We start from the raw sequence: 25,619 nt of genomic DNA on the forward strand, positions 1-25,619 counted from the left end.
TGGTTTTTTTTGTTTTGTTTTAACACTTCCTCCTCCCCTCCCCAACTTCACCAAAATTTTATCCAATTCACTTCAAACTTCTGCCTATGGAGCACAAAAGAAACAAATGTTTGGAAAACCTTGAGTGTGGGAGGGAATCAGACAAAGCATTCATGATTTGATGGTCTTAAAAAAAAAAAAAATCAGATGTTTAAATGTTTGAAAAACCGTTCTAATAATTTTTTTTTAGAATGTTTTCTCTCCATCAGCTTGGCTGAGAACCTCCAATTGTGAAGACCGTTGCCTTACTATTTATGGAAAGATTGAACTACTTTAGGTGGTCAAAGTTGTAACTCTAGAAACATGAGTAAAAATGCAAGTTCATTGACATTTCTCTCTGCTACTTTCTAGGTTAATAATGCTTGTGGGCTAGAGGTAAAAGTGGCTGGGCAGAGCAACATCAGGAAGGCCACCAGACTGGAAGAGCACAGCTGACCCCACACCAACTAGGGCAGCTGTTGAGTGGGAAGCATGGAGGAAAGCAGGAATGAGAAGGTGAACCAAGCCCACATTCTCTTCGACAGATTTGTCCAGGCCACAACCTGTAAGGGGACTCTGAAAGCTTTCCAAGAGCTTTGTGACTACCTAGAGCTAAAGCCCAAGGACTATCGTTCTTTCTATCATAAACTCAAGTCCAAGCTCAACTACTGGAAAGCCAAAGCCCTCTGGGCCAAGTTAGACAAGAGGGGCAGCCACAAAGACTACAAGAAGGGGAAAGCAAGCGCCAACACGAAGGTAAGGAAAATGGGTCTCCAAGGAGCTTATGCACCTGAGCCAGTAATGATCTGCCTAACTTGATACTATGACTTGTCTGCAGAATATGCAAGGGCAGTGCCTGGGTCAGGGGAAATCTATGGGGAAAGGTTTATGAGGAAAAGGAGTTTCTTCTTTACGCAATTGCACATTTCCATTCCACTGTATGTGTGCGTGTGCCCTGTGCAAAGATGTTGGAAACTTTTTTTCCCTCAGCAGTACCCGTTGGGGTGGCTGGAGCGCCCTCTGTCACTGGTATAAGGGGGCAGAGCCACTCCAACCCGCCTCAGTTCCTCTTTACTGATAGTGTCAGTTGTCAGAACAATTCAGGCCTGTTAATTCAAGTGCTTCCCTCACTCCTTTTCTGTATATAGATCCTGTTTACCAGTTTATTATTTATAGTTAGTGTTAGACAACTTGTAGTGCTAGGTTTCCATTTTTGGTCTATTTTGACCACTTTTTATCTTCCAGTACCGGAACAGTACTGCATTCCCCAGGGTTTAAGTCTTGCTGGACCTTCATGAAACCCATGCCTCTCAGCGACCCACACCCAGCCTGTTTGAAATTCAGGGGGGAATTCCCTGTTCATGACAAACATCACATTTGCACGTGATTCAAGCGCCATTAAAAAAAATAGGGTGGTGAGGCTTGAGTGCTTGCTTATAGAGGCGGCACTTTGACCCCCCCCATCAGAGTGGCCACGCGGGGAGAGAGCCTCAAGAACATCAGCCTTGGTATGGAGTGCTCGCCGGAGATGCCTGCAGCTTCTTGGGACTGTACCCCAGGACCAAAGAAAAGGCTCAGGCCTTCCTCAGGTTCCGTTCCTCACTTGGCTGTGTTGGTACTGCAGCCAGACAGAGGCACAAACCTGAAGAAGCATTCAGAGTAGAGACAACCCCCATCCCAGGCAGGCTTGTCACCTCCTTAGAGGGGATCACCGTCTTGGGAGCCTGTACCAAGTCTGTTGAGGCTGTCCCCCGGAAAGGCATTTTCAGAGCCAACAGATGATGCTGATCCCAACAACCCCAGAGGCATATGCAGCCGCAAGAGACATGCTTAGCCTCACAGTACCGGTATGGTCAGCAGGGAAGGTCCTCAGCGGGTACCGATGCCCATGGTTCATACCTCACCTCATCCAGATCCTGCAGTGCTGTTACCCAAGCCTCCACAGAAGTCCATGTTGTCTAGGGGAAAGCTTCCCATGATTTCCGTGATACCGCCATGCCAAGGCTCAGGCTACCTCTCACCAGTCACATCTGGATTTGCACTTCCACTGTCAGAAACATCTGACTCTTCTTCCTGGGACTTAGAGGTGAGGTCCTCTGTATCCCGCCCAGGATGGGGGAACATACCCCCATCAGAGTAGTTGGGACCCTGCGCCATGCAGCAGCCCCTGCACTGAGGTCCTCCTAAGGGTCGATGGGTCCCAGGCCTAATTCTGTGGCCATTCTGGTGTGTTCCCCCCTCCTCGACCTCGTTTCAATCATCTCGCTTGCTGTCATGGAGAGTGCACTAGAGGCATCAGCACAAAGAGCATCATTTTCCCAGTACTGAGATTGGTACCGAGCAGCCAGAAGCCACTCAGGCCCCCTCTCTGCCACACGACACAGACCAACTGCCACCTCAGATGCCTGTTGCTTCCTCATCCTCATCACCCGATGAGGCTGTTGAGCCACTGCCAGACGACCACAGAGCTCATCAAGGTCTTTTTAAAAGAGTTGCCTCTGTACTTCCCAGTCAGGCAGACGAGATGCACGAAAGCTCTTAAAAGTTAGTAGTCAACCTGGTATCAGTCACCTCAGCCAGGGTAGCTCTACCAATTAGGCAGACGCTCTTCTTCTTTGCCCCCACAGCAAAACGAGCTGAGAGAAGATACTTTGTCCCCTCTAAAGGGTATGAACATTTTTTTTATCCTCATCTCCCCTCACAGGTTTTCTTGTGTTGGTAGCTGCCAATGTGTGGGAAAGGCGGCGCCAAAAAGCGTCCATCCACACCTAAAGGCAAAGATTCAAAGAAGCTGGATCTGTTTGGTTGCAAGCTTTATTCTTCAGGAACCCTGCAATTCAGGATTGCAAACCAACGTGCTCTCCTGAGTTGATCTGACTTCACCCTCTGGAAGAACATTATGAAATTTAAAGACAAGCTACCAGAGGGCTATAGATAGGGCCCTACCAAATTCACAGTCCATTTTGGTCAATTTCGTGGTCATACGTTTTGTTTTTTTGTTTTTGTTAAATAATTTTTCATGATTTCAGCTATTTAAATCTGAAATTTCACGGTGTTGTAACTGTAGGGGTCCTGACCCAAAAAGGAGTTGGGGGGGGGTGTGTGTCACAAGGTTATTGTTTGGGGGTGGTGGTTATGGTATTGCTACCCTTACTTTTACTCTGCTGCTGGCGTCGATGCTGCCTTCAGAGCTGGGCGGCTGGAGAGCGGCAGCTGCAGGCCGAGAGCCCAGCTCTGAAGGCAAAGCCAGCAGCAGCGCAGATGTCAGGATGGCATGGTATGGTATTGCCACCCTTATTTCCATGCTGCTGCCCGCAGAGCTAGGCCCTCAGTCAGCAGCTGCCTCTTTCTGGCCGCCCAGCTCTAAAGTCAGCACAGAAGTAAGGGTGGCAATATCGTGACCCTCCCCCACCCCCAAAATAACCTGGTGACCCCCCTGCAACTCCCTTTTGGGACAGGACCCCCAATTTGAGAAACGCTGGTCTCCCCTGTGAAATCTATATAGTATAGTATCGGGTAAAAGCACACAAAAGAACAGATTTCACAATCTGTGGTGCATTTTTCATGGCTGTGAATTTGGTAGGGCCCTAGCTGTAGACAAGAATTTGCAGTAATGGCTCAAGAGGGTAAACTGGTTGCTATGACTGCTCTTCAGGATAGTTTGGATAGCGCAGACTCGGCTGCTTAAACCATGGCATCAGCTATTGCTATGAGAAGGTGTTCATGGTTGCAGTTGTCTGGGCTACCTCTAGAGGTCCAACAGACTATCCAGGACCTTAAAGAAAGATAAGATTCCTCCCTCTTTTCAGAGAAAACAGACGACAAGCTTCAGAGCCTTAAGAATTCCGTGGCAGCATTCAAAACCCTTGGGATGCATACCCCCGCAGCAAAAAGAAAAGCCATTTCATCCGCAGCAGCCATACAGACACCCGGGGTTTGCTTTCCTCAGTCCCAAGATCCACTAAGGAGAAAGAGCTGAGGTTCTAGGAGATCCCACTGATGCTGAAAAGGAGGACGGCAGAGGGTATCGTCCTGTCCAGCCACTTCATCCAAGCAGGCATTTTGATGGGTTTGTCAAGGAGAGTGTACTAGTTACTACAGCTCCATCTGTTCTCCAGTGTTCGTTTACCAATTGCTAAGGCTATGTGTCTGTCACGGAGCTCACGGAAGTCATGGATTCCGTGATTTTCTACACCCTCCATGACTTCTGCAGTGGCCAGTGTGGTTGCCCCCAGGGCTACCCATGCAGCTGGCCTGGGGGACAGCAAACCACCCGCTGCTGGAACGGCCCCGCAGCCAGCCACTCGGGCGGCCCCGGGGCCAGCTGCACCGGCCGCTGCTGGGGTGGCCCCGGCTGCTGGCCCTAGGGACTGCCTGAGCAGTGGTCCAGGACTGGCTGGAGCAGTGGCCCCGAGGACGGTGGCCTCTGGCTGCTGGCCCCGGGGCCTGCTCGAGCAGTAGCCAGTGAGGCTGGCCCCAGGAACCACCTGAGCAGTGGTCTGGGGATGGCTGGAGTAATGGCCCCAGGGACAGTCACAGCAGTCACTGTTCAGTGGCTGCTGGCCTCAGGGACCACCTGAGCAGCAGCTGGTGCCACTGGCCCCGGGGACAGCCCAACTAGCAGCCGGTGGGACTGGCCCTGGGGCCCGCCCATCTAAGATTTAGTCAGGGGTATTTATAGTAAAGGAAATGGACAGGTCATGTGCTGTGAATTTTTGTTTATTTCCCGTGATCTGTTCAAGATTTTTACTAAAACTACCCATGACTAAATCGTAGTCTTACCAATCGCTTATCGCACTTCCTTGGTATTTCGACCCACATAACTTCAGGCTGGTGATGGGTCTTAAGCATGGTGGAATAGGAGTATGCCATCCAGTTCAGTTCTACCCCCTCTCCCTGCACCCTTTCTTCCCTGTCCTTCTTCAGGAATGAGAACGAGATTGAGATTGCCCTTCAAATCTCAAAGTCTAATCACTTCTTCAGGCAGGGGCCATAGAGGAAGTTCCATTGTACCTCGGGGCAAAAGCTTCTATTCCCGCTATTTCTGGATCCCCAAGACAAAAGGGGTCTTAGACCTATTTTAGATCTAAGGGAGTTAAACAAATTCCTGAAGAAAATAAAATTCCTAGCTTCAGTTATTCCTTCCCTGGAGCAGGGGGATTGGGACGCTGTCCTGGATTAAAGGACACTTACTTCCATGTCACAATACATCACAACCATCAGAAGTATCTCAGATTCATGGTGAATGGCTGCTACTGTATTATCAGTTCATAGTGTTTCTGTTCGGTCTGTCAGCTGCTCCTCGAGTGTTCATGAAGTGCATGGCAGTTGTAGCAGCTCACCTAAGAAAATTAGATGTCCATGTATTCCTTAACCTGGATGACTGGTTGATCAGAGGTCAGTCCAAAGCTCAAGTCCTATCCAGAATATCAACTGTCCTGTCCATGTTCAACGCACTGGGGCTTCTCGTAAATAGAGACAAATCAATCCTAAAACCAGGACAGACAATAGAAATCATCAGGGCATTCTTAGACTCCATGAAAGCCAAGGCCTTTCTACCACAAGCCAGGTTTGAAACTTTCAGGGACTTAGTGCTGCAAATGAGAGCATTCCTGTTCACAATGGTATGCAGCTGCCTCAATCTTCTTGGTCACATGGCAGTATGTAGTTCATCATGCCAGATTAGACCTCAGAAAGCTGCAAGCATGGCTAACATCAGTTTATGCTCTGATTTGTCACCATTTAGACAAACTGCTTTGAGTGACAACATAAATTTTGTCATCTCTCAGCTGGTGGATAAACCCTCTGAAAGAGTGCATGAGGGTTCCCTTTCTCCTCCTCACTACTAAACCTCACTGTAGTCATAGATATGACTTTTCTGAGCTGGGGAACTCATGGACGATCCCTGGAGACTTAAGGTCTTTGACTGTCTTAAGATTTAGAGACTCTATAAATGTCAGGGAGTTGAGTGGTATGTCTAGTCTGCTTGGCCTTCCTCCCCCACGTAGTGGAGCAAAAAGTAGTTAATTCTGACAGTTTGGTGACCATGTTTTACGTAAACAAATAAGAAGGGGCATGGTTCAACCAACTGTTCCAGAGGCGAACTGCCTCCTGGGACTTATGTATAGCCAACTCAATTAATCTCAGAGCTTCATATTTTCCAGAGAAACTAAACACATTCGCGGATCAGCTGAGCAGATCCTTCTCCGATTTACCACGAGTGGTCATTGTGTCCAGATGTGGCTAGGTCCATCTTACAACTGTGGGGGACTCCCCAAGTGGACCGGTTTTCAACAAGAACCAACAAAAAATATTATTAGTTTTGTCCCTGAGGACTCGGCCCAAGCTTGCTGACAGACGCCTTTCTCCTATCCTGGAAGAAATCTCTCCTGTACTCTTTCCCTCCAATTCTCTTTGCCTTCTCAGAGTCATTTTCAAAGTGACACAAGCACATGCTCACCTAATCTTTTTTATAACACCGGCGTGACCTCATCAGCACTGAGTTGACCCTGCTATCCTTGTCTGTTGAGCCACCCCTGTCTCTCCTGTTGGACCCAGATGTAAGGGCCAGCCAGTTTCTACTTAAAGAATCTCATCCTGGATCTATTCATGTATTTGTTTATGTTACCAACTAGCTAATCCAATCCCACCAGCTAGAATGTTGGCGCATTCTACCAGAGCACAGGCAACTTCTGCAACTATCTTGGTTCAAGTGCCAACCACAGACATTTGTAAAGCCGCCACTTCATTCCACACTTTTGCTTCTCATTATGCCGTTTCCCATCAGTCCAGACACAATGGCAGTTTCTGACAGGTTGTCGTACTATCTCTGTTCTGGTAGACATCGAACCCACCTTCGTGCATGTTTTCTTTTAAGTCACCTAAAGTGGAATGGACATGTGCAGTCACTGAAAGAAACTGGTTACCTACCTATCTGTAACTGTTCGAGATGTGATGCACATATCCATTCCACAACCCACTCTCCTTCTCCTCTCTGTCGGAGTCCATCTGGTATGAAGGAACTGAGGGTGGGTCGAAGGTCGGCTTTGTCCTTTTATAGCAGCACACAGTAGCGTGTGGCAGCTGAGGACTCCAGCCAGCTCGGCAGGTACCACTGAGAGGAGAAAAGTGCGTGAGGCGTGCATGCACCTACAGAGGAACAGATATGTGCAACATGTCTCAAAGAATAACAGTTACAGAAAGGTAGGTAAATGTTTTATGTCATCACTCTCAGTATGGTGAAGGACCGAGAGAATTTTACAGGTCTACATTTACATTCTGTGTGCTTACAAGTCTACATTACAGCACACACCAGCCTTTTAAGATGAATTACTTACAATGAGGAGTTTCTGCTCTAAATCTGAACAGAATTCATTAAAAGAGTTGTATGGAAGAGAAAATCACATTCTGTGCTATGTTTTTCCTCTAGCAATTAAGCTCTCACAGTGCAGTTATCTGGTTATCTGCACAGAATAATTTTTCAGTAATTCTACATTTAAATATACTCATGAGTTCTTTTTTATAAGTGATCACCCAGTTTCTTTTAAAAAGGAAGGTGAGAGAGAGGAGTATGATACAATTAAGAATCTCAAGAAATTAGAGTGGAAGTATGTCTTGCTTCGCTCACCAAGGGTGAGATGTTGTTCATTGCTATATATTCACCTTCCCTGAGGAAGCAAATGTCTTGATTAATTCCTGTATTACAGAAACTGAAACGGAAGTAATTTCTGTTAATGTGCAGTCAATGATCTGTAATCTAGATGACTGAACTTTAACTCCCCACTTGGATATTAGAAGGTTACTTCAGTTTTTCTCCCTTGTTTGTTTGTTTGTTCACTTCTGTTTTTATAGGGTTGGTAACTAAAGGCTACAGTATGAAATATTTACTGCTAATAGTGGTATGTTCTTGAAGACACATGCACAGCTCTAAGATTTGCTGCATGCCTTTAAACAGATATCCCGCATTGGGCTGTTTTCATGTAGAGAAATGCAATGCACATATGAGTTTTTACTTTTACCTAGTTTCTCTAATGCTGTTAATTACTTGTCTCAAATGCTGGTTGAATCCCCCATTAAGGCTTTTTTATATATGACGTCTGAGAAATGACCATAGTTGTACTATACATAGTGCTCAAGTGAGAGTTGAGTCTATTTGATTTAAAGAAAGCTTATGTTACTTGTTCACTTTTACAATTTTTTATATTCCTGCTTTTAAACACAGTTTGCAGACAACTAGTTAAAAACACACACAAATTTAAATGGGGAAAAAAAACTATTTTGAAGTTTCCCTTAAGGGCTAAGATTTTACATATGTTAAGTCAGGACATTTATCTATCGTTTCTAGAATAACTTCTAGAATAACTTCATGCACGCACACATGACCAATTTTTAGGAAAGTTTCAGAACATCCAAACTGGGGTGAAGTTGAGGGGTTGAGGTAATCAGAAGCCTTAGTGCTGTGAAACTGGAGAGGGGGGGTGCTAATCCTTTGAATCACAGCTTTAGCTCTACAATCTTAAGAGCTGTGTTGGACTGAAGCTCTGCAGGTGTGTGAATTCAGTCATTGCAGCATATAGCCAACATTCAGCTAACCAGAAAATTATGCTTATAGAGTATTAAAGCAGAAGAGTTGCACATAGTGTTTTGCTCAGACTTGAGCACTTAAACACTGTGGCATAAGCATTAAAAATGTAATGTCATGGGGTTATTTCACTGTGAGAACCACTGCTCCAAATGCCTTTACTCTTGTTCCTGAAAAATCTCAGCTATAGGGTATTTTTGAGGGGGAAGTTGCGTATAATGCACAAAGTTGTTGCGGCTATTGATCATAATTCCCACCTCAAGTTAGAACTTGTCACTGTCTCCAGTTGTAGAGCTTCAGTTAAATTACTGTTGGCACCTCCTTATAAATCCAATACATAGCGCTTTGAATTCTGAACATTCTTACAGGAGAGCCAGTTTTTGCATGAGGTCTCAACGTGGAAAGGGGTTGGAAGTGTGAGGAAGAGATGATCGGTTTAAAAACAATTTGCTTAAATATCTGTGGGATCCCTGAATGACTCTTAGCTTAGTAGTAATATTTTTTAATAAGTTGTCCTGTGGAGGCACAAGAATGGACATCCATCAATATATTATTAGATGCCTTACGTGCTACATTCAGAATATCTAAATGCTTAAGTATGACTTAAACTTGTATTTGAAGAAAGAATGAGAAGTAGAATTTAAGAAAAATACCTTACTAGGACAAAATCATTGCTAATTAATATACAGGAACATTCTGTGGACCTGAATTTATGAGCTGTCCAGTATAAAATAATTCATTTACTCTCTTGGATCCTATCATGACTACTTCACAATGGGAGTGTCATCAGAAAAATAAAAGTTGGCTGTGTAAATGTGGCCTGGATGCTTATATCCTATTTAGTCCTCTTTGGGGATGTGGTTGCGAAAAAAACGGAGCGGTCATTAACTGTATAAAGATGCAGCTGTTCAGCTACTAGGTAATACTTATCCTCTTCGGAACCTTGACAGACGGAAGAAAAGTTTTTGAGAATTGTATGATCAACAAAGAAATCGATAACAAATGGGAAAAACAGGTGTTTTTTGTACTCAACAGAAGTCAGTTCCTATGTTTTCAGGCAGAAAAATAATATGATAAAGGTGGACTGTTTACTACAAATCACTTTGTGAGCCATTTGGGCTAGTATACAGGGTTTCTCTGAGGCCGCAGGATTGCACTCTGGGTAAGTAATGCTAGCATGCCATCTTGGAGTTTTTTAATCCTACTAAGACATTATGGTGCTCTCACTATTCAAAGATAGCTGGCTCTGTAATTATGTTCAGATTACTAGTTACTTTCCTTCAATACTAATAGCGCTTGTAAGTGGAGTGAAGAATGAGGTGGGAGGAAGAGAGAGCACACAGCAGAAGTAGACTTGAAGGGAAATGTGTCCTGCTAGAAATTGTCTAGTCAGTTAGAAAAGAGCTGTGTCTATGCTAAATTTTGTTTCCTAAAACTTCCCAGTGTTGCTGCTTTGACGGTGGCAACGGTAGGAATGGTAGAGTAACCACAAATCTGTGCATTTTTACTGCAGTGTTGTCCTGTGCTGCTCAGAATAGAACTCGGTGAGCTATTGATTCAAATATCCTAGCTCCTGTGTCTTGCCTAACCTAGTAGTCTCACCATTGCTACCACTGATGCAGCTCCACGGCAGTGGGAAATTTTAAGGAAAAAGTCTTGTGTAGGCAAGGCCATTGGTAGTTGCCTCCTAAATGGCCAGTTCAGGCTTTGGGAAGTAAAAGTAGAAAGAGAAAATGGCTAAATTACCTGCTGTAAGGAGAGAAATTTAATACAAACTGGGCCAGGATCCTTTGGAACTCTTGACACTACCCAAATTTTACAAAGATGGAAGAGTACAGCTTGGCACACTTCTTCAATGAGACTTGAAAATACACAATTGGTTTGTTCGCTCCTCACCTTTTCCACTGGTGTAACATTCTTACTTTAATTCAGGTTGCAGTAACTGCATTAACAGATTAGTGACAGAGCACACAGGTGACATCAAAAGGGTTTGTGTCTGGTGAAATCCCAGCTTGTGATGCAGCTATAGGACAATAGTCCTAAGTGAAGTGCCTTGTGCTACTTTGAAGATGTGGTAGAAATATTTTTTTTATTCAGGTCTGTAACATTGTTTGGTGCCAATGTCTTGCAGTGTCTCATAATTGGGGCTGGACCCTGTGGCCTTCGTACAGCCATCGACCTGTCCTTACTAGGAGCCAAGGTAGTGGTCATAGAAAAGCGGGATGCCTTCTCTCGCAACAATGTGCTGCACCTGTGGCCATTCACCATACACGACTTGCGGGGCCTTGGCGCCAAAAAGTTCTATGGCAAGTTCTGTGCAGGAGCCATCGACCACATCAGTAAGTAAAGCATCTGTTATCCACACATCCAATCTCACTTCTCCTCAGGGAAAAGGTGGGAGATATCATTTAGTGACTCAATAAAATCTGATCTACAGCTCCTCTGATCTGCTGTGTCCCTGTAATATGTGACTGATGCAATTCAGTCCTGTGTTTTTATAGCATTGTTTGGGCCAGACCAAGATGTGGGCTAAAAGTGGGGCTGTTGCAGAACCTGTAATTGCAACCCAGCATACACCTGTGATCTTGCCATTAACCCTTCCTTTCTACTTTGAAAATTAGACTTGGGGAACCAATTCCCCCCCTTCCAACTGATAATTCTCTTTAAGTGCCTCAGTGAGACCCCTGCAACTGTCACACCAATCCTTTGCCCTAGAAATGCTAGGCAAGTTGCAGAAAATGGCCTAATACTCCTGAACATCACACTTTGCATATGGCCCTGCAAAACCCAAAAATGTAGAAATAAAGCTATGACACTCCTGGTACAGGCAATATAAGACAATTTCACATAGGTTGTAATCTATACATTTGGAAGAGTGGAAAGGAGTGGTGAAGATGGATTCGCCACTTAATGTTTTTAGGAAAGTGACTGAGGACAAGGAAAGATGCCAGATTATGAATAGGATTTGATTGGGTAGAGGGTTAGGAATCAAGCTACTGAGAAGATAAGATAAGTTTGATTTAAATGGGGGATCTACTGCCATTTTAAAGCAGAATGACTATGCTTCACTGTCGCAGGGTAATGCATTCCTTTGTTTTTGATCATGTATTGGGCATGTCCCCAGCCAGTTCCTTTTAACCCAAGGATGTATTCTGCCAAGTGGTGAGCAAACAAAAGCTGGAAGATAGGGAAGCAAATCCTACCTAGCAACAGCTGATAAACAGGACTTGGCCTCCAGTGTAGGAAAAAGGTCTAGCTCTTGTTTTGAAGTGATAGATAGGACTGACAGAAAGATCTCTGGAACTTTGATCTTATAGACAGACACGCACAGAGCATTCCATCCTCTTTTGTCCCCGTCTTCTCCCCCGCCCTTGAATCACAACAATTAAGTGGAGTCCTGAATTAGCCAGCAGAGTTTTCCCTGCAGAGTAGCAGTGTCTTTATTTCCTGTAGTATTCCTCCAGGCCTACAACTGTCTACCTCACTCTAAGAAGTTGTGCTAGCTCTCGAAGGACCAGGAGGTGTGAAGCTTGATGCCCTGCCATGAACTCTGGACCACAATCCTTTGGATAGGAAGGCAGGTGTTGGACAAACTTGCCCATTGGTCTGGGAGAGTGATTTCTGTGTTCTTTAAAACCATCTTATAAAATGCTTTATTTCTAAAAATGATCTGAAGAGGCTGATGTAGTAACTGGTGCTTCCATAAGATGTGCACCGATGAACATTTATAATAAAGATTTTGTCTATCTCCTATCCTTCAGGTATCCGTCAGCTCCAGCTCATCCTCTTGAAGGTTGCCCTGATCTTGGGAATAGAGATCCATGTCAATGTGGAATTCCAGGGGCTTGTCTATCCCCCTGAGGACCAAGAGAATGAGAGTAAGTAAAGACGAAATGGGGGGGGAGTAGGGGAGTAAAAATGGGACAGGTGCATGCACACAATGCTGTTCTTCAGACTGAAGAAGTAGGGTAGTTTAATCCAATCGGTTTTACTTCTAGTACATAAATTCGTTGCTTCTGATTGGTCCCTATGGATATTCACTGGGGGTTTGGATGTGCTCTCTTTGCCTTGGACCAGAAATTCTTCAGTAGCAGTGTCTGTTGGTTTGCACCTGCACCTTTCGTCTCCATGTGCGCCGAACCGAGGGCATAAGGGGCAGTGTGGACCAGTCACCTCTCCAATTTCTGCTCTACTTCAAATCTGAAGAGGATCTGAGCAGTGGGGAAGGAGGGTGGGACGCAAATACAGAGGGGAACCATGCAGCTTGAAGGATTCTCTAGCTACTATAAGGTATAAGTAACCTTCCTTCTTCTTTGAATGCTGGTCTCCATGGGTATTTACTGTAGGTGACTCCCAAGCAGTGATTATTGAGGAGGCAGGTATAAGAAGGTGCTCTGCACCAGTATGCAGGATTGCTGAAACAAAGGAAGCCCGCACAGCCATGGCTTGCATAAGGGCATAGTACTTGGTAGCCGTGGAAATGAAGCCTGAGGTTGCTCTGTCGATCTCAGAGGGGGGGATTCCTTGAGCTTGAGTTCTGGTAGAATGAGCCCTGACAGATAGATAGTAGTTTAGTCATAGTTAGTGGGGATGGGGGCGGGGGGGTCTGCCCTGCCCTGCCCTGCCCTCCATTGTTCTCCCAGGGCATTTAGTGTAACCGAGATTCTGGGCTTCAAGTCCACCCTGGCCTGCCTTCAGGACTTCCCAGTGAGTGACCCTCTTGAGAGTTGCCTAGGGGATCACACATTTCATCAGAGTGTGAGACCTGCTACTCCTTTCCCCTTGGCACTAGGCAGTCTCTGGAATTTAGACTGCAGATGTCTAATGGAGCCCTCCATGAGGCCCCTGGCAGATCTGGGACCCTTCTGCTCTCCCTCTCATTGGTCAGAGCCTCTGGGCAGTATCTTACTAGCAACAGCATTTTCCAGCTCAGAATCCTGCAGCAGCCCCAAGAACTCCATGAAACGAAGATATGAAGAGGAAAGGAGAAACAGCTATAGAAAGAGAAAAATCACTGCATAAGACCACCAAGAAATGGACTGCCTTTTTCCCCACCCTTGATACCAGGTGAGACTCCGTGCCCCAGAGTGGGTTCACCCAGAGCTCACAGGGAGCCCGGGCCAGGTGCTTCTGGCACTAAACCTCCACAAAGGTGTGTAAGGATAGGAAGGAGAACTCGCCCACCACACCACACCGAGATCTGTGCCCAACCCCACCTCAGGACACCAACCTATACTGAAGTATCTGGCCAGTTCTCCTTCCTACAAACCTCATTACAGCGTTCTTGAGGACCTGGCAATTTACACAGATCCTGAGTTGCCGAAACAATAGGACTCGGTTCTAGTCCGAGACATCACTGCACTGTTCCCATGTTGTTCACTGGTCCCATGTGCTAGCTGGGCCATGGATGCTTCAACACTGTTGGGACGCTACTCGCTGAGGTATACCTTTGACCATCCTGCCATAAGACAGATGGTACCAACAGACCCACCTACCGTGTTGGATGACTGTTACTCCGCAGATGAACAGGAGGTGATACCACCGGTTCTCCCAATGGTCCAGACATAGGACATTGGTCCAGGTGGTTTCCAGAGGCCCCACATTCCCATGACCTATACTATGCAGCTAGGGACCAATGGTACCCCCCCGTGGGACCTGCTTCTGTAACTGTATATGAGCTTACACACTGGCGATACTGGAGCTCTTGGAATCCATGCTATTGAGCCTCAGACTGAGGAGCTGGGGGCATCACTTTTGGCAGAAATTACCTCCAAGAGAGGAGCCTCAACTCCCAGGATCATATGGAGGAACAAGAACAACTGGACCTGTCAGTACCGCTAGATCCTCCAACAGCGTCATCATCTTCTTCAGATGAAGCAATGGCACCACCCTCTCTCTCCCCTCCAGAGGACTACAGGCAGTACCAGGAACTTCTGAGGAGGATCTGTGAAACCCTCCAGATTCCACTAGAAGAGGCTTCAGGATCCTACACAAACTTCTGGATATTCTCCAGTACACAGATCCTTCCAAGGTGACTCTCGCTATTAATAAGCCCATTTTAGAGCCTGCTAAGGACATTTGGTACACACCAGTCACCTGTTCCCCGACCTCTGAGAGAACTGAAAAGAAATATTTTGTTTCCTCTCCAGGAGAAGTACTTTTTTCACACCCTAAGCTGAACTCTCTGATTGTCCAAGCAGTCATGGTGCGGAACAGACTACATCAACCCAGGTCCACTCCTTTGGACAAGGATTCCAAGAGACTGGATCTCTTCATCAGAAAGAACTTTTCTTCAGCCAGCCTACTATTCCACATTGTGAACTAGCAGGCAGTCATGGCAAAGTATGACTTCATCAACTACAACAAGCTGTCAGAGTTTGTCAATAAGGTATTGCAGGACTATAGGTCTCAATTCCAAGCTATCCCTAGATGAAGGGAAGCTGGTAGCTAGATTGTCCCTTCAGGTGCCACTTGATGCAGTGGACCTGGCTTCCTGTGCCATGGTGACCTTGGTAGTCATGAGGCAGATCTCTTGGTTGCAGTCATTGGAGTTCCCCAAAGAGATCCAGCTGATGTTTGATAAATTGGAGAGAGTTCAGAGATGAGCCAGGGGAATGATTAAAAGATTAGGAAACTTGCCAGATAGTGATAGACTCAAGGAACTGAATCTATTTATCTTAAGAAAGAGAAGGTTAAAAGATGACTCGATCAGTCTATAAGTACCTACGAGGGGAACAAATACTTGATGATGGGTCCATCATCCTAGCAGAGAAAAGTATAACGTGATTCAATGGCTGAAAGTTGAAAATAGAAAAATTCGGACAGAAAATAAGATCTAAATTTTTAAGAGTGAGAGTTATTAATCATTGGAATAACTTAGCAAGGATTGTGGTGGATTCTCCGTCGCTGGAAATTTTTAAATCAAGATTGGATATTTTCCTGAAATATATGCTGTAGGAATTGTTTTGGGGAAGTTCTATGGCCTGTCTTATACAGAACGTCAGACTAGATCATCACAATGGTCCTTTCTGGCCATAGAGATTCACAGATTTGTAAATTCTGTTTTGAGGATAACAACCTATTTAGGGAGAAAACTGAGTTGCTTCTTTCCCTTAAGGGTTCTTGTGCCACCTTCTACTCTTTGGGAATATACACCCTTGCTCTTCACAGATAAATTTTCTAAGTTGCCGCTACAAAGATACCAGCCAACCCCATAGCTGTTCTACCACTAGAGGGCCTATGAACTCCTGAAAAGATGTCAGAGGGTGCAGCATGACAGACACCTCATACCACAACCATCCCCTCTCCAGACTCAAACACCTACCAAGACATTTTGATGGGACGTTTGAGAGCCATCAGCCAGTCCAGGCACAACCAGTCTCCATTCCCCCTTTCATTGTTTTCCCCTGACCTGTTTTCTTCTTGTGTGGCAGCTTATAACATTAGACAAATTGGTCTCAGACAACGTTGCAACTGGGTACGTAATCAAATTCCTGTTGTCCCACCCTCTTGAAAATCTGCCCCAGTTCAGAGACCCCTGTCATGAGAGGATTCTCGGTCAAAAGCTGAACTCTCTAATTCAGCTAGGGGCTATAGAGCTTGTACCCCCTCATCACAAGGGGAAGGGCCTTTACTTCAAATACAACCTAATCCCCAAAAAGAAAGCATGTTGGAGGCCATCCTGGACCTCAGGCAACTGGACATCATCATCTGCTACTCCAGATTCAGGATGTCTACCCTGTCTGCTATAATTCACTCCTTGAATGAAGGTGACTGGTTTGCAGCTCCTGATTTGAAGGACACCTGTTTGCATATTGACATCCACCCAGCGCACAGGAGATGGCTGCATTTCACAGTGAGGTTAGTGCATTCCAATACATGATTCTCCCCTTTGCCCTTTCAGCAGCCCCAAGGGTTTATACAAAAGTCATGGCAGAGGTGGCAGCACAACTCTATATTTCCCTGCCTACATTACTGGCTGCTCACAGAAGGATTGTATTACAAGGCGCAGATAGCACTCATCTCCTTACTCAACTTGAGTCGCTCATTGGGACTCCAGGTAAATCCAGGAAAGTTCACTTTAACACCCACAACAACTACAAAATTTACTGGAGCAAATCTAGACTCTATTGCAGCCAGAACCTATTTACCACAGGACAGATTCCTTGCAAAGATAGACCTCATTATTCACCTTCGTCTCAGCCCTCAGACATCAGTCCAGTCTTACTTCATCTTGCTAGGTCACCTGGCTGCATGCATTTACTTTGATCCCCTTTGCAAGGCTCCACCTTCACGGTCTCCACGCTTGGCTGAGGAAGCAGAGACCCCTAGACAAAAGTCTCATTTTCTCAGTGTCCTGATATCACTCACCTAGTGGGAAAAGAGGGGCAATGTTTGTGTGGTGTTCCTTTTGTTCCTGTGCCACCCACAAAGACACTTGTTAGGGATTCCTCTCTACTGGGCTGAGGAATGGATCTGGACAACCATGCAGCTCGGGGTTCCTGGATTCTGCAAGATTCCACACTCTGTGTCAATGTTCTTGAGCTTCGGGCAGTACACAGAGTGTAAGAGGTTCCTGCCCTTCATCCGGTCCACTGATGGTCTGGTCAGGTCAGACAACAGGGCCGCTGTTTATTATGCAAACAAATGGGGGAGCAAGGTCTGCCCCACTCTGCAGAGAAGCAGTCAAACTCTGGAACTGGTGCATACAGCATCAGATTACCCTCTATGCAGTGTACCTACCAGGAGTAATGAACTCCCTTGCAAACACCATAGACATTTTCACAAGGGGAAGCACCACTTGTCGTTAGTCCAGCAGATTTTTTTGCCAGTGGGGATTCCCATCATGGGAGCTTGTTGCAACCAATGGAAACAGAAAGTGCCCAACCTATTGCTCTCAAGACTCACAGGGGCAGGACTCCAGAGGGGATGCCTTCCCAGTGCAATGGTCAGACCTGCTGAAGTATACTTTCCCTCCCATTCCCCTCCTACCTCACGTCCTCTGAAAGATCAAGTGCGACAAGGCAACAGTGATTTTGATAGTGACACGGTGGTCATGACCGTTTTGGTTCACCACAGCTGGGCAGATGGCCTCCCGCCCATGCATTCACCTGAAGTTGTCTCCCAGCCTGCCACAGATCAGAAGCATTCCCAACCATCCCACCCCCCACACCTCTCCATCTGGCAGATTGGTTATTGGATGGACAGCAGACTTACACAGATCTTGCTTGGAGGAGGTCCAATCCATCCTTCTCAATAGCAGGAAGCCCTCAACAAGAAAGTGTTATGCTTCCAAATGGAAGCGGTTCTCCCTATGATGCCAGAACATCATTTCCCTTTGAAGAAGTCCAGAATTCCTCTTATCTTGGACTGCCTCCTCTCCTTTAGGTCATCAGGCCTATCCATCAGTTCACTGTGGGTACGCTTAGCGGCTATCAGTGTCTCTCATTCTTTGGTAAAGAGCTGTCGGTTTTCACCCACCCCATAACAGTAAAGTTGTTAAAAGGCATTGTCAGAAACTTCCCACCAGTTTCAAAATTTATGCCTGCTTAGGATGTGAACCAGATACTGCTGGCGCTTATGAACCTGCCATTTGAACCTTTTGGCATCTTGTTCCTTCTTACACTTATTGATGGAGGTGGCATTCCTAATAGCTATCACCTCAGCCAAGAGAGCGGGTGAACTTGGGTCCCTGGTGGTGGACCCACCTTATACAGTCTTTCACAGAGACAAAGTATCCCTGAGATTGCATCCCAAGTTTGTCCTCATGATTCCGCCTGATTTTCCCTTGAACCAGAAGGTTTACCTTCTTGTATTTTACCTGAGACCTCACAATAATGAGGAGGACAGGAGACCCTAGATGTACACAGAGATCTGGACTTCTACCTGGACAGGCTAAGGCCCGTTAGACGATCTCAGAGGTTTATTTGTCTCCTTTGCTGAGAGGATGGAAAGGAGAGGCAGTATTTTCCCAAAGATGCTCTGAATGGATTTCCAACTCCATCCTCTTCTGCTTTGAGCTGGCAGAACCCCTCCTGCTTAGTCTGTCAAGGCTCATTTTACCAGAGCTCAAGCTGCCTTAATGGCTTCCATATAAGGAAGGGAATACCTACAGAGTGACAACTTGGGGCTCCATTCACATGGTTAGCCAGCACTGTGCCCTCGTGCAAGCCTCCACTGTGGATGCTTCCTTTGGTTCAGTGATCTTTCGAACTGTGGTGCAGAGCACCTCCTCAATCACTGCCCCGGAGTCACCCACAGTGAATATCTACAGGAACCAGCTCTTGAAGAAAGGAAAGTTACTTACCATATAGTCACTGGAGTTCTTCAAGCTGTATGGTCCTGAGGGCGCATCCTGCCCCCCTTCCCCTCTGCTCAGATCCTCTTTGGATTCGTGGTAGAGTAGGAACAGGAGGGGGTCAGTCCACACTGTCCCTTGTGCTCCCAAATGAGGGCATGAGGAACTGAAGGACACAGACCTGGACTGACAGAGCTATTGAAGAATTTTGAGACCCAAACACAGGGAGCGCATGCAAACTCCCAGCAAATACCCATACGGGCCAGCACTCGAAGAATTCCAGTTACTATAAGGATAAGTAACTTAACCTTCCTTTCTTCACTTTACAAAACTAAAAGTGCTTAATGTATTCAACTGAAATGAACAAAATGCTACAGTTTACAAGAGTTCCTGCGGAATTTTGGCCCATTGTGCCTACAATACTGTAGAAATTTTTTGTAACAGCAGCCATTTGCATTGCATGCGTTCTGGCTATTTAGTTCATTTTCCCTGCACACTTGCCATGGATGTTGTTGGCAATCTTGTTACTGGCCAAACCGATCATGTAACGTATGAGAAGTTGGACTTTGAATCTATTGGGCAAAGTCTTTTTCAGTCTTGTAATGCAGAGAGCCTTACAATGATCTCTCTAGTATACCGTTATCCTTTATGTCCTAGTTCTATTAATCCCTATTTGTCTAAAAGCTTTGGATAGATTCTGGCTGTTTGTTTCACTGAAAGGGAACCCAATGTGTACACTAGGCTTAGATCTTACTACTGCAAGTGTTTTCCAGATGCAGTCAGGCATACCATAATGGTCCTGAAAAGATGCTAACACCACCTCTTAGGGTATCAACTGTGTAGCCTCCCAAACCAGGGATGTGAGAAATGGTTTGTGTAGGAAGTGAGAGGTGATTCCTGTGTTCGCTTTTTAAAAAATGTCTGTGAATGTAGATATGCCTAGTACATTATTAACTGAGGGTTTATCTACAGGGATAGGCTGGCGTGCACAGGTCCACCCAAAAACACACCCGGTGTCAGAGTACGAATTTGAAGTGGTCATTGGAGGAGATGGCAGGAGGAACACTTTAGAAGGTAATGGCTCCTGATGTGTCCACAATGGAGAGTTTTCCACAACACATGCTTAGCAGTGAAATTGTCTCTATTTTAAATGGTCATAGCAGAGCTGAACAAAAAAAATTCTCTGTATGAGCTGCACTCCAGTCTCTTTCCAAATATTCAGCACTTAAAAAGTCTGTAAAGATGTGACAGAGGAGAAACAAGCTCCCCTTCAGCCCTCAGGAATCCAGTTGGCCACTTGTACCACCACTTCCTCTTCCATTCTCTTCATCTTCCTCTACAAGCAAAGCAGCAGGTGTATTGGGCTTGATTACTTTCAGATTCTCTACATTTTCTAGATTTTTTTTTTTAATGTGGACTAATCTTGCACTTGCAGCACCTCTTGCTTCTGAGATAAGGTGGGGAATTATTAGGCATATAAATGGGGTGGTTGGGAATGAATTTTAAAACATTGCTTTAAGAGCCATTGCATTGTCTGGGATAGAGCGGAGTCATTTCATTATAGTCAGACATTTTCTTTTTTCCTCAAAGATCCAAATGTAATTTTCCAGGTGAAGCAATTTGCAAGAGAGGATTTTGTTGTTTCCCCTGTAAAGAAGTGTCTGTAGTATCTGACCCCTTCTGTCATATATTTAGAGGTTTGCTTTGTATCAGGCTGAGTCTTCTCTGGACTTGAGCTGTATTTCATGATCTCTGCTCTACCCCATCCCTAGGGTTTCGCCGGAAGGAGTTCCGTGGTAAGCTGGCAATTGCTATCACAGCAAACTTCATCAATCGCAACACCACAGCCGAAGCCAAAGTGGAGGAGATCAGTGGTGTGGCCTTCATATTTAACCAGAAGTTCTTCCAGGATCTGCGAGAAGCCACAGGTTTGTGAACAATGACCAAGTATCTCAAGGTGAAGGAGTTTATGTACTTACCAATTTTTTTATACTAGTTGTCTCCTTAAGCTGCTTTTTTTTTTTTTTTCACCAATGAATGACTGAGTATCGTAGCCCTTGATCCAAGAAGGGCTTGTCTGTCTGTCCTTCCTGTCTGATTGTCTCCCACTTCCTCAACTGATTTGTTCCAGCTTGTTCTTCAGCTGCTTGTCATTGTAGCTTGTAACTGGAGGGCGGTGCTTTTTAACTTTTGGACATGTGGTAAGACCTCCCAGCACTCCATGGAGGAACTCGGATGCCATGTTTTCCCTCTCTCTCCCACTCCTCTGAAGTCAAGCTTAGGAATGTCAAAACAAGGTCAGGGCCACTAGGGTGGGAGAGAGGTATCGCTGTGTATCTAAAGGTTCAATTTTTGAAACCCCTTGAAAGCATGTGAATAAAGTGCTCAGTGCAGCCATATAATAATTCTCTCTGTTGTAAGGGTTACCAGCCGATGTAATTTCAGTCTGGTGTAGGTTGGATCTTCCCATGGCTTTGGGGGATTTTGGCAGGGCCCTCCATTACATTTAGGGGCGTGGGTGAGTCTCATGCACTATCAGACATTCTCTGTGCACAGGCACACCTTCGCATGAGTGAGGAAGGCTGAGCCAGAGCTCTTCCAAGTGATGCTGTGAGCTCTTGTACTACATATAACATACAACCGACTTTGTATTACTCCATCCTTTTTTCTGTCATAGGTATTGACTTGGAGAATATTGTCTACTACAAAGATGACACTCACTACTTCGTCATGACTGCCAAAAAGCAGAGTTTGCTGGACAAAGGGGTGATACTGCATGTGCGTATTACATTCTCCCAAATATCTCCGTATTAGATGTATGAAACAATCTGGCCTTGGCACCTTGGGAGAAGGGAGTATATTTTTGAAGGGAATTAAATGATTGTTTAATGTATACCCGGGCATATTGACTTCTCTTCAATGTTTTGAGGTAGGCCTCTTTTAGGACATGGCCTGCAGGATTTTTAAGGCAGGTATGTGACTAGCGCCCTGTTAGAGGAAGCAGATTGAGTCCTTAGAAAAGGATTACGTGCTCTGCTCTGCACTCATTCACATCCCCCTTCAGAACTGGGGCTTCTAGACATAGCAAGTTTAAATGTCCTGCAAGGCCCATAGACTCCTTCAGTGACTCCGTCTTGTTTGGTGGAGGTGAAAGAGCTGGGAGCGTGTGAAGAGAACTTGTGATGGAGTTTACCCATTACTCATATTGACAGAGATCAGTTTTGGTCCTAAAGAAATAAGTAGGGCTCTAGATCTTGCATCTTTTGTCTGAAAACAGAGCGTGTAGGGAAGTGCACAGTTTAAATTAACTACCATATACACCAATGGGCTAACATTTCATTTACACTTGATTTGTAAACAGCTGGGCTCCACCGTTTAGTCTGTTCTGACAATATACAGAACCAAGCTGTACCTTAGAACTGCCTTCTATAGTTATGGCAAGACAGCTGCATATTAATCACCAAGAATTTAGCATTCTCCAATCAGTTGTTTTTGCTAACTGGCCAGCTAGTGGTTTGGGTCCGTTATGTAATATGGGGTATGTCAATCTGACTCAGAAGAACATGATTTGAAATAATAATATATTAGGGGAATCCTGGATATCAGATTTCAAACCTTAGTCCAAAGAAACATGTAAAAATATTGTATGTTAATTGTTTTGCTCAGATGCCCTCAGCTGGCACACACTAAACTTGTTTTAATCGAGACCTAAACCCAGACGTGCTTCCCTTATAGTGAGGTTCACAGGACTTCAGCTGGATGCTTTCACTGAGGGCACGTCTACCCAGTGAGGTAATGCGTACTACGGGCTGGGGATTGGGAGCGGGGGTGATTTCTAAAGCGACTAACCTGTAATGTAGTAACTGGCCAACGAAGACCTGCTGGTATGGAGTAAAAGTTCCATAGTGCACTTTAACATAGTACTGTGTTAAACAGTGCTATGTTGAAGTGTATTAGGGAGCTTTTAATGTGCACCAGCTGGATCTACATGGACCAGTTAGTGCGTGACACAATGTGCTTTAGAAATCACTCCTTTGTAGTCTGCATTGCTGCTCTGTGTAGACAAGCTCTTAATCTTCACTTCAGTTTTTTGTGTTGGTGTGATTTTTAGATCTATATAGCTAAGCTCTGAAGTTCACTCCCTTTAAAGATGGAATAGAAAGGGCATTTAAGTACTCAAAAAGTAAAAATAAATTAAATTTAGCAGGTGACATAGTAACCATGAAGCTCCTTCAGAAACAATCCTCAAAAGGCCATAGTTATACAACTTAATGAAGCTATAGCGTCTGTTGTTGACTGTATCTTTTGGAAGTGACCCAACAGATTATTCATGGCCAAGATACTGTTGCCAGCTTTAGCATATAGGCTTTCCATTTGTAGCGTGCATGCTAAGCACCCACCAAACACTGCACTTGCTGGCACTGTCCACTTATACACTTTCACACCTCTGGAGTGACCATATTGCCTGTTGGTATGCTCAGAAATGCCAGCAGGGTTGTCAAGGCTCTTTCCAAGAAGAAGAGATAGAAACATTTTTTTCTCTTAGAGGCCTAGACACTAGTGATCATGAAATAATTTAGGGAAAGATCCTAAATCAGTGGATTCAGAGGAGTCTCAGAACCTACAGTTGTCTGCAGATACCAAACTTAAAATTCCCTGTTCCCACGTGGCTGTTCTACTTGGACTCTTCTCTCTTTTGGTAGGACTATGCGGACACAGAGCTGTTACTCTCACGGGAGAATGTGGACCAGGAGGCGTTGCTCAACTATGCCAGGGAAGCAGCTGACTTTTCTACCAATCAGCAGCTGCCATCACTGGACTTTGCCATCAATCACTATGGGCAGCCTGATGTGGCCATGTTTGACTTCACATGTATGTACGCATCAGAGAATGCAGCAATGGTGCGAGAGCAGAATGGCCATCAGCTGCTTGTGGCACTGGTTGGGGACAGTCTGTTGGAGGTAGGAGTTAAACAGCTTACTTGCTGTGTGAGCCATGAATGGAAGTGATCACTCCCCTGAAATGAATGCAATTTTCCCTTTGTGCTATGAGCATTTTATCATGAGGAAGGCAACTGCTGTTTTATATAATAGAGTGGGAGGGGCCGAGGGAAGGAAAATTGGGAAAACAGTGAGTATTCAGCATAGCAATGACCTTGCAAAGGAAGCTCACTGTGAGAGACCTGCTGAAATTGCATCTGTTCTACCTGCTCCTTGTTGTGGCTGCTAGAATCCCTGAGGAGGCTATGCTGTGTCCTAGGCTAGGACACTTAATAATTAACATATTGTAGTTAGTTTGAAATATCTGTTTTTTAAGAGAGGCTCTTAGCAGCTCCAGGCTGAGTCATTGTAGGGAATAATGAAACACTAGCTGTGGATTAGCTCACAGCCAGTTCACCATGCATTTGGCCTCCACTAGCCCAGTGGTAGCCAGTGTCTCAAGTTAATCTCTGAGTTATAATATCCGAGCAGGCTGCCCTCTAAATATGTTCTTGGTACCATTTTTAATTTCCTTTTCTTCCCCCTTTCCTGTCCTTTTTTTTTTTTTTTTTTTTTTTTTTTTGGTGACCTATTACATCTAGCCATTCTGGCCGATGGGAACTGGAATAGCCAGGGGCTTTCTGGCTGCCATGGATTCTGCTTGGATGGTACGAAGCTGGTCTCAGGGAACTAGCCCTTTGGAGGTCCTCGCAGAGAGGTAATGGTGGGTTATTGTGGGGAAATGAGTCTAGTTGTGAATTCTGATCTGAATACAGAATGATTTGGGGGCAGAGGTAGGTGGAAAAGTTATTGTGCTCAGAAGGTTCACTCTTCTGATCATCCACTCCAATTCCTTGTCCTGTTACAGATGTGCACCCAGAGTGGGGTGGAGGGAGCAAACCTTGTGTCTTTAATGTTCCTGGAGGCTGCCCATTGGAGTGGTTTGATTAAGGGAAAGATTTCCCAAGAAGGTGAGGGAACTGGCCAGAAGCACCACCACGTGGAGATCGGGATCACACACATGCACACTGGTGCTCGGCTGTAACTTGCCTGCTCTGGGCACCACAGGTCCAGTGGAATCTATTCAGAGAGGAACAGAATAGCGACCAAAGTGTGTTGTTGCTACTCTCTGTTGGTTAAAAGCAGATTAGGGAAAGGAAAATATTTTCTTGGTGGTTGCTGGGATTGTATTGGGTGGAGAAAGTGAGTCTGATTTAGTGCTCTAAGCCTTAACTATGCAGTCTAGGTGAGGAAAGACTTAGATGCCAAGGCGATAGATGCCTTTGAAATAGCCGGGAGACAGAAATAGATGCTAATTCCAATTACCTTGAAAATGTTTTCTCTGTTTTGGGGTTTTTTTTGTTTTTCTTAATTTGGAGATAATGGTTTATATTTAATTCCATACTCGACCTGTACATTCACTGTCTTATTTTCACATTGAATCTATTGCTTGTGCATTTCTCTCTCTCTCTCATTTGTTTGTGTGTGTGTGGTGTTCAAAGTGACATAACAGCATAGGAATTGCCTTTACAGATCAAACAAGAGGTCCATCCAGGGTGGAATAACTTAAATCACTGGATTTTCTTTAAAAAAATAAATAAATAAACCCCTCTAAAACTCACTGATTTAAATCAAGCTCAGGCATTGTAACACTAATTTGAAAACTTGTGCAATTGCTTGGTTAGATTAAAATTTATAATGAACTAAATTATAAATGCTGGAGGTTTTAAATATCACTATAGCA

At 45.0% G+C, this 25,619-nt stretch overlaps 1 protein-coding gene across 23 annotated transcripts in view; it reads left to right on the plus strand.

Moving 5' to 3' along the window:
* The window catches only part of MICAL3 (microtubule associated monooxygenase, calponin and LIM domain containing 3), a 250,936-nt gene that overhangs the window by 84,861 nt on the left and 140,456 nt on the right, over positions 1-25,619 (plus strand). For all 23 annotated transcript variants that reach the window (XR_006288634.1, XR_006288637.1, XM_043539986.1 and 20 more), the window contains 8 exons: positions 391-774; positions 10,731-10,938; positions 12,361-12,477; positions 19,869-19,970; positions 20,669-20,824; positions 21,574-21,674; positions 23,600-23,857; positions 24,478-24,593. Coding sequence is in view for 21 of the 23 variants with exons in the window: in XM_043539986.1 (XP_043395921.1) it covers positions 511-774; positions 10,731-10,938; positions 12,361-12,477; positions 19,869-19,970; positions 20,669-20,824; positions 21,574-21,674; positions 23,600-23,857; positions 24,478-24,593 (1,322 nt within the window). In the remaining 2 variants the exon portion in view is untranslated. The remainder of the gene's footprint in view (positions 1-390; positions 775-10,730; positions 10,939-12,360; positions 12,478-19,868; positions 19,971-20,668; positions 20,825-21,573; positions 21,675-23,599; positions 23,858-24,477; positions 24,594-25,619) is intronic.

Source organism: Chelonia mydas, chromosome 1, assembly GCF_015237465.2.
Source record: "Chelonia mydas isolate rCheMyd1 chromosome 1, rCheMyd1.pri.v2, whole genome shotgun sequence".
NCBI lineage: Eukaryota > Metazoa > Chordata > Testudines > Cheloniidae > Chelonia > Chelonia mydas.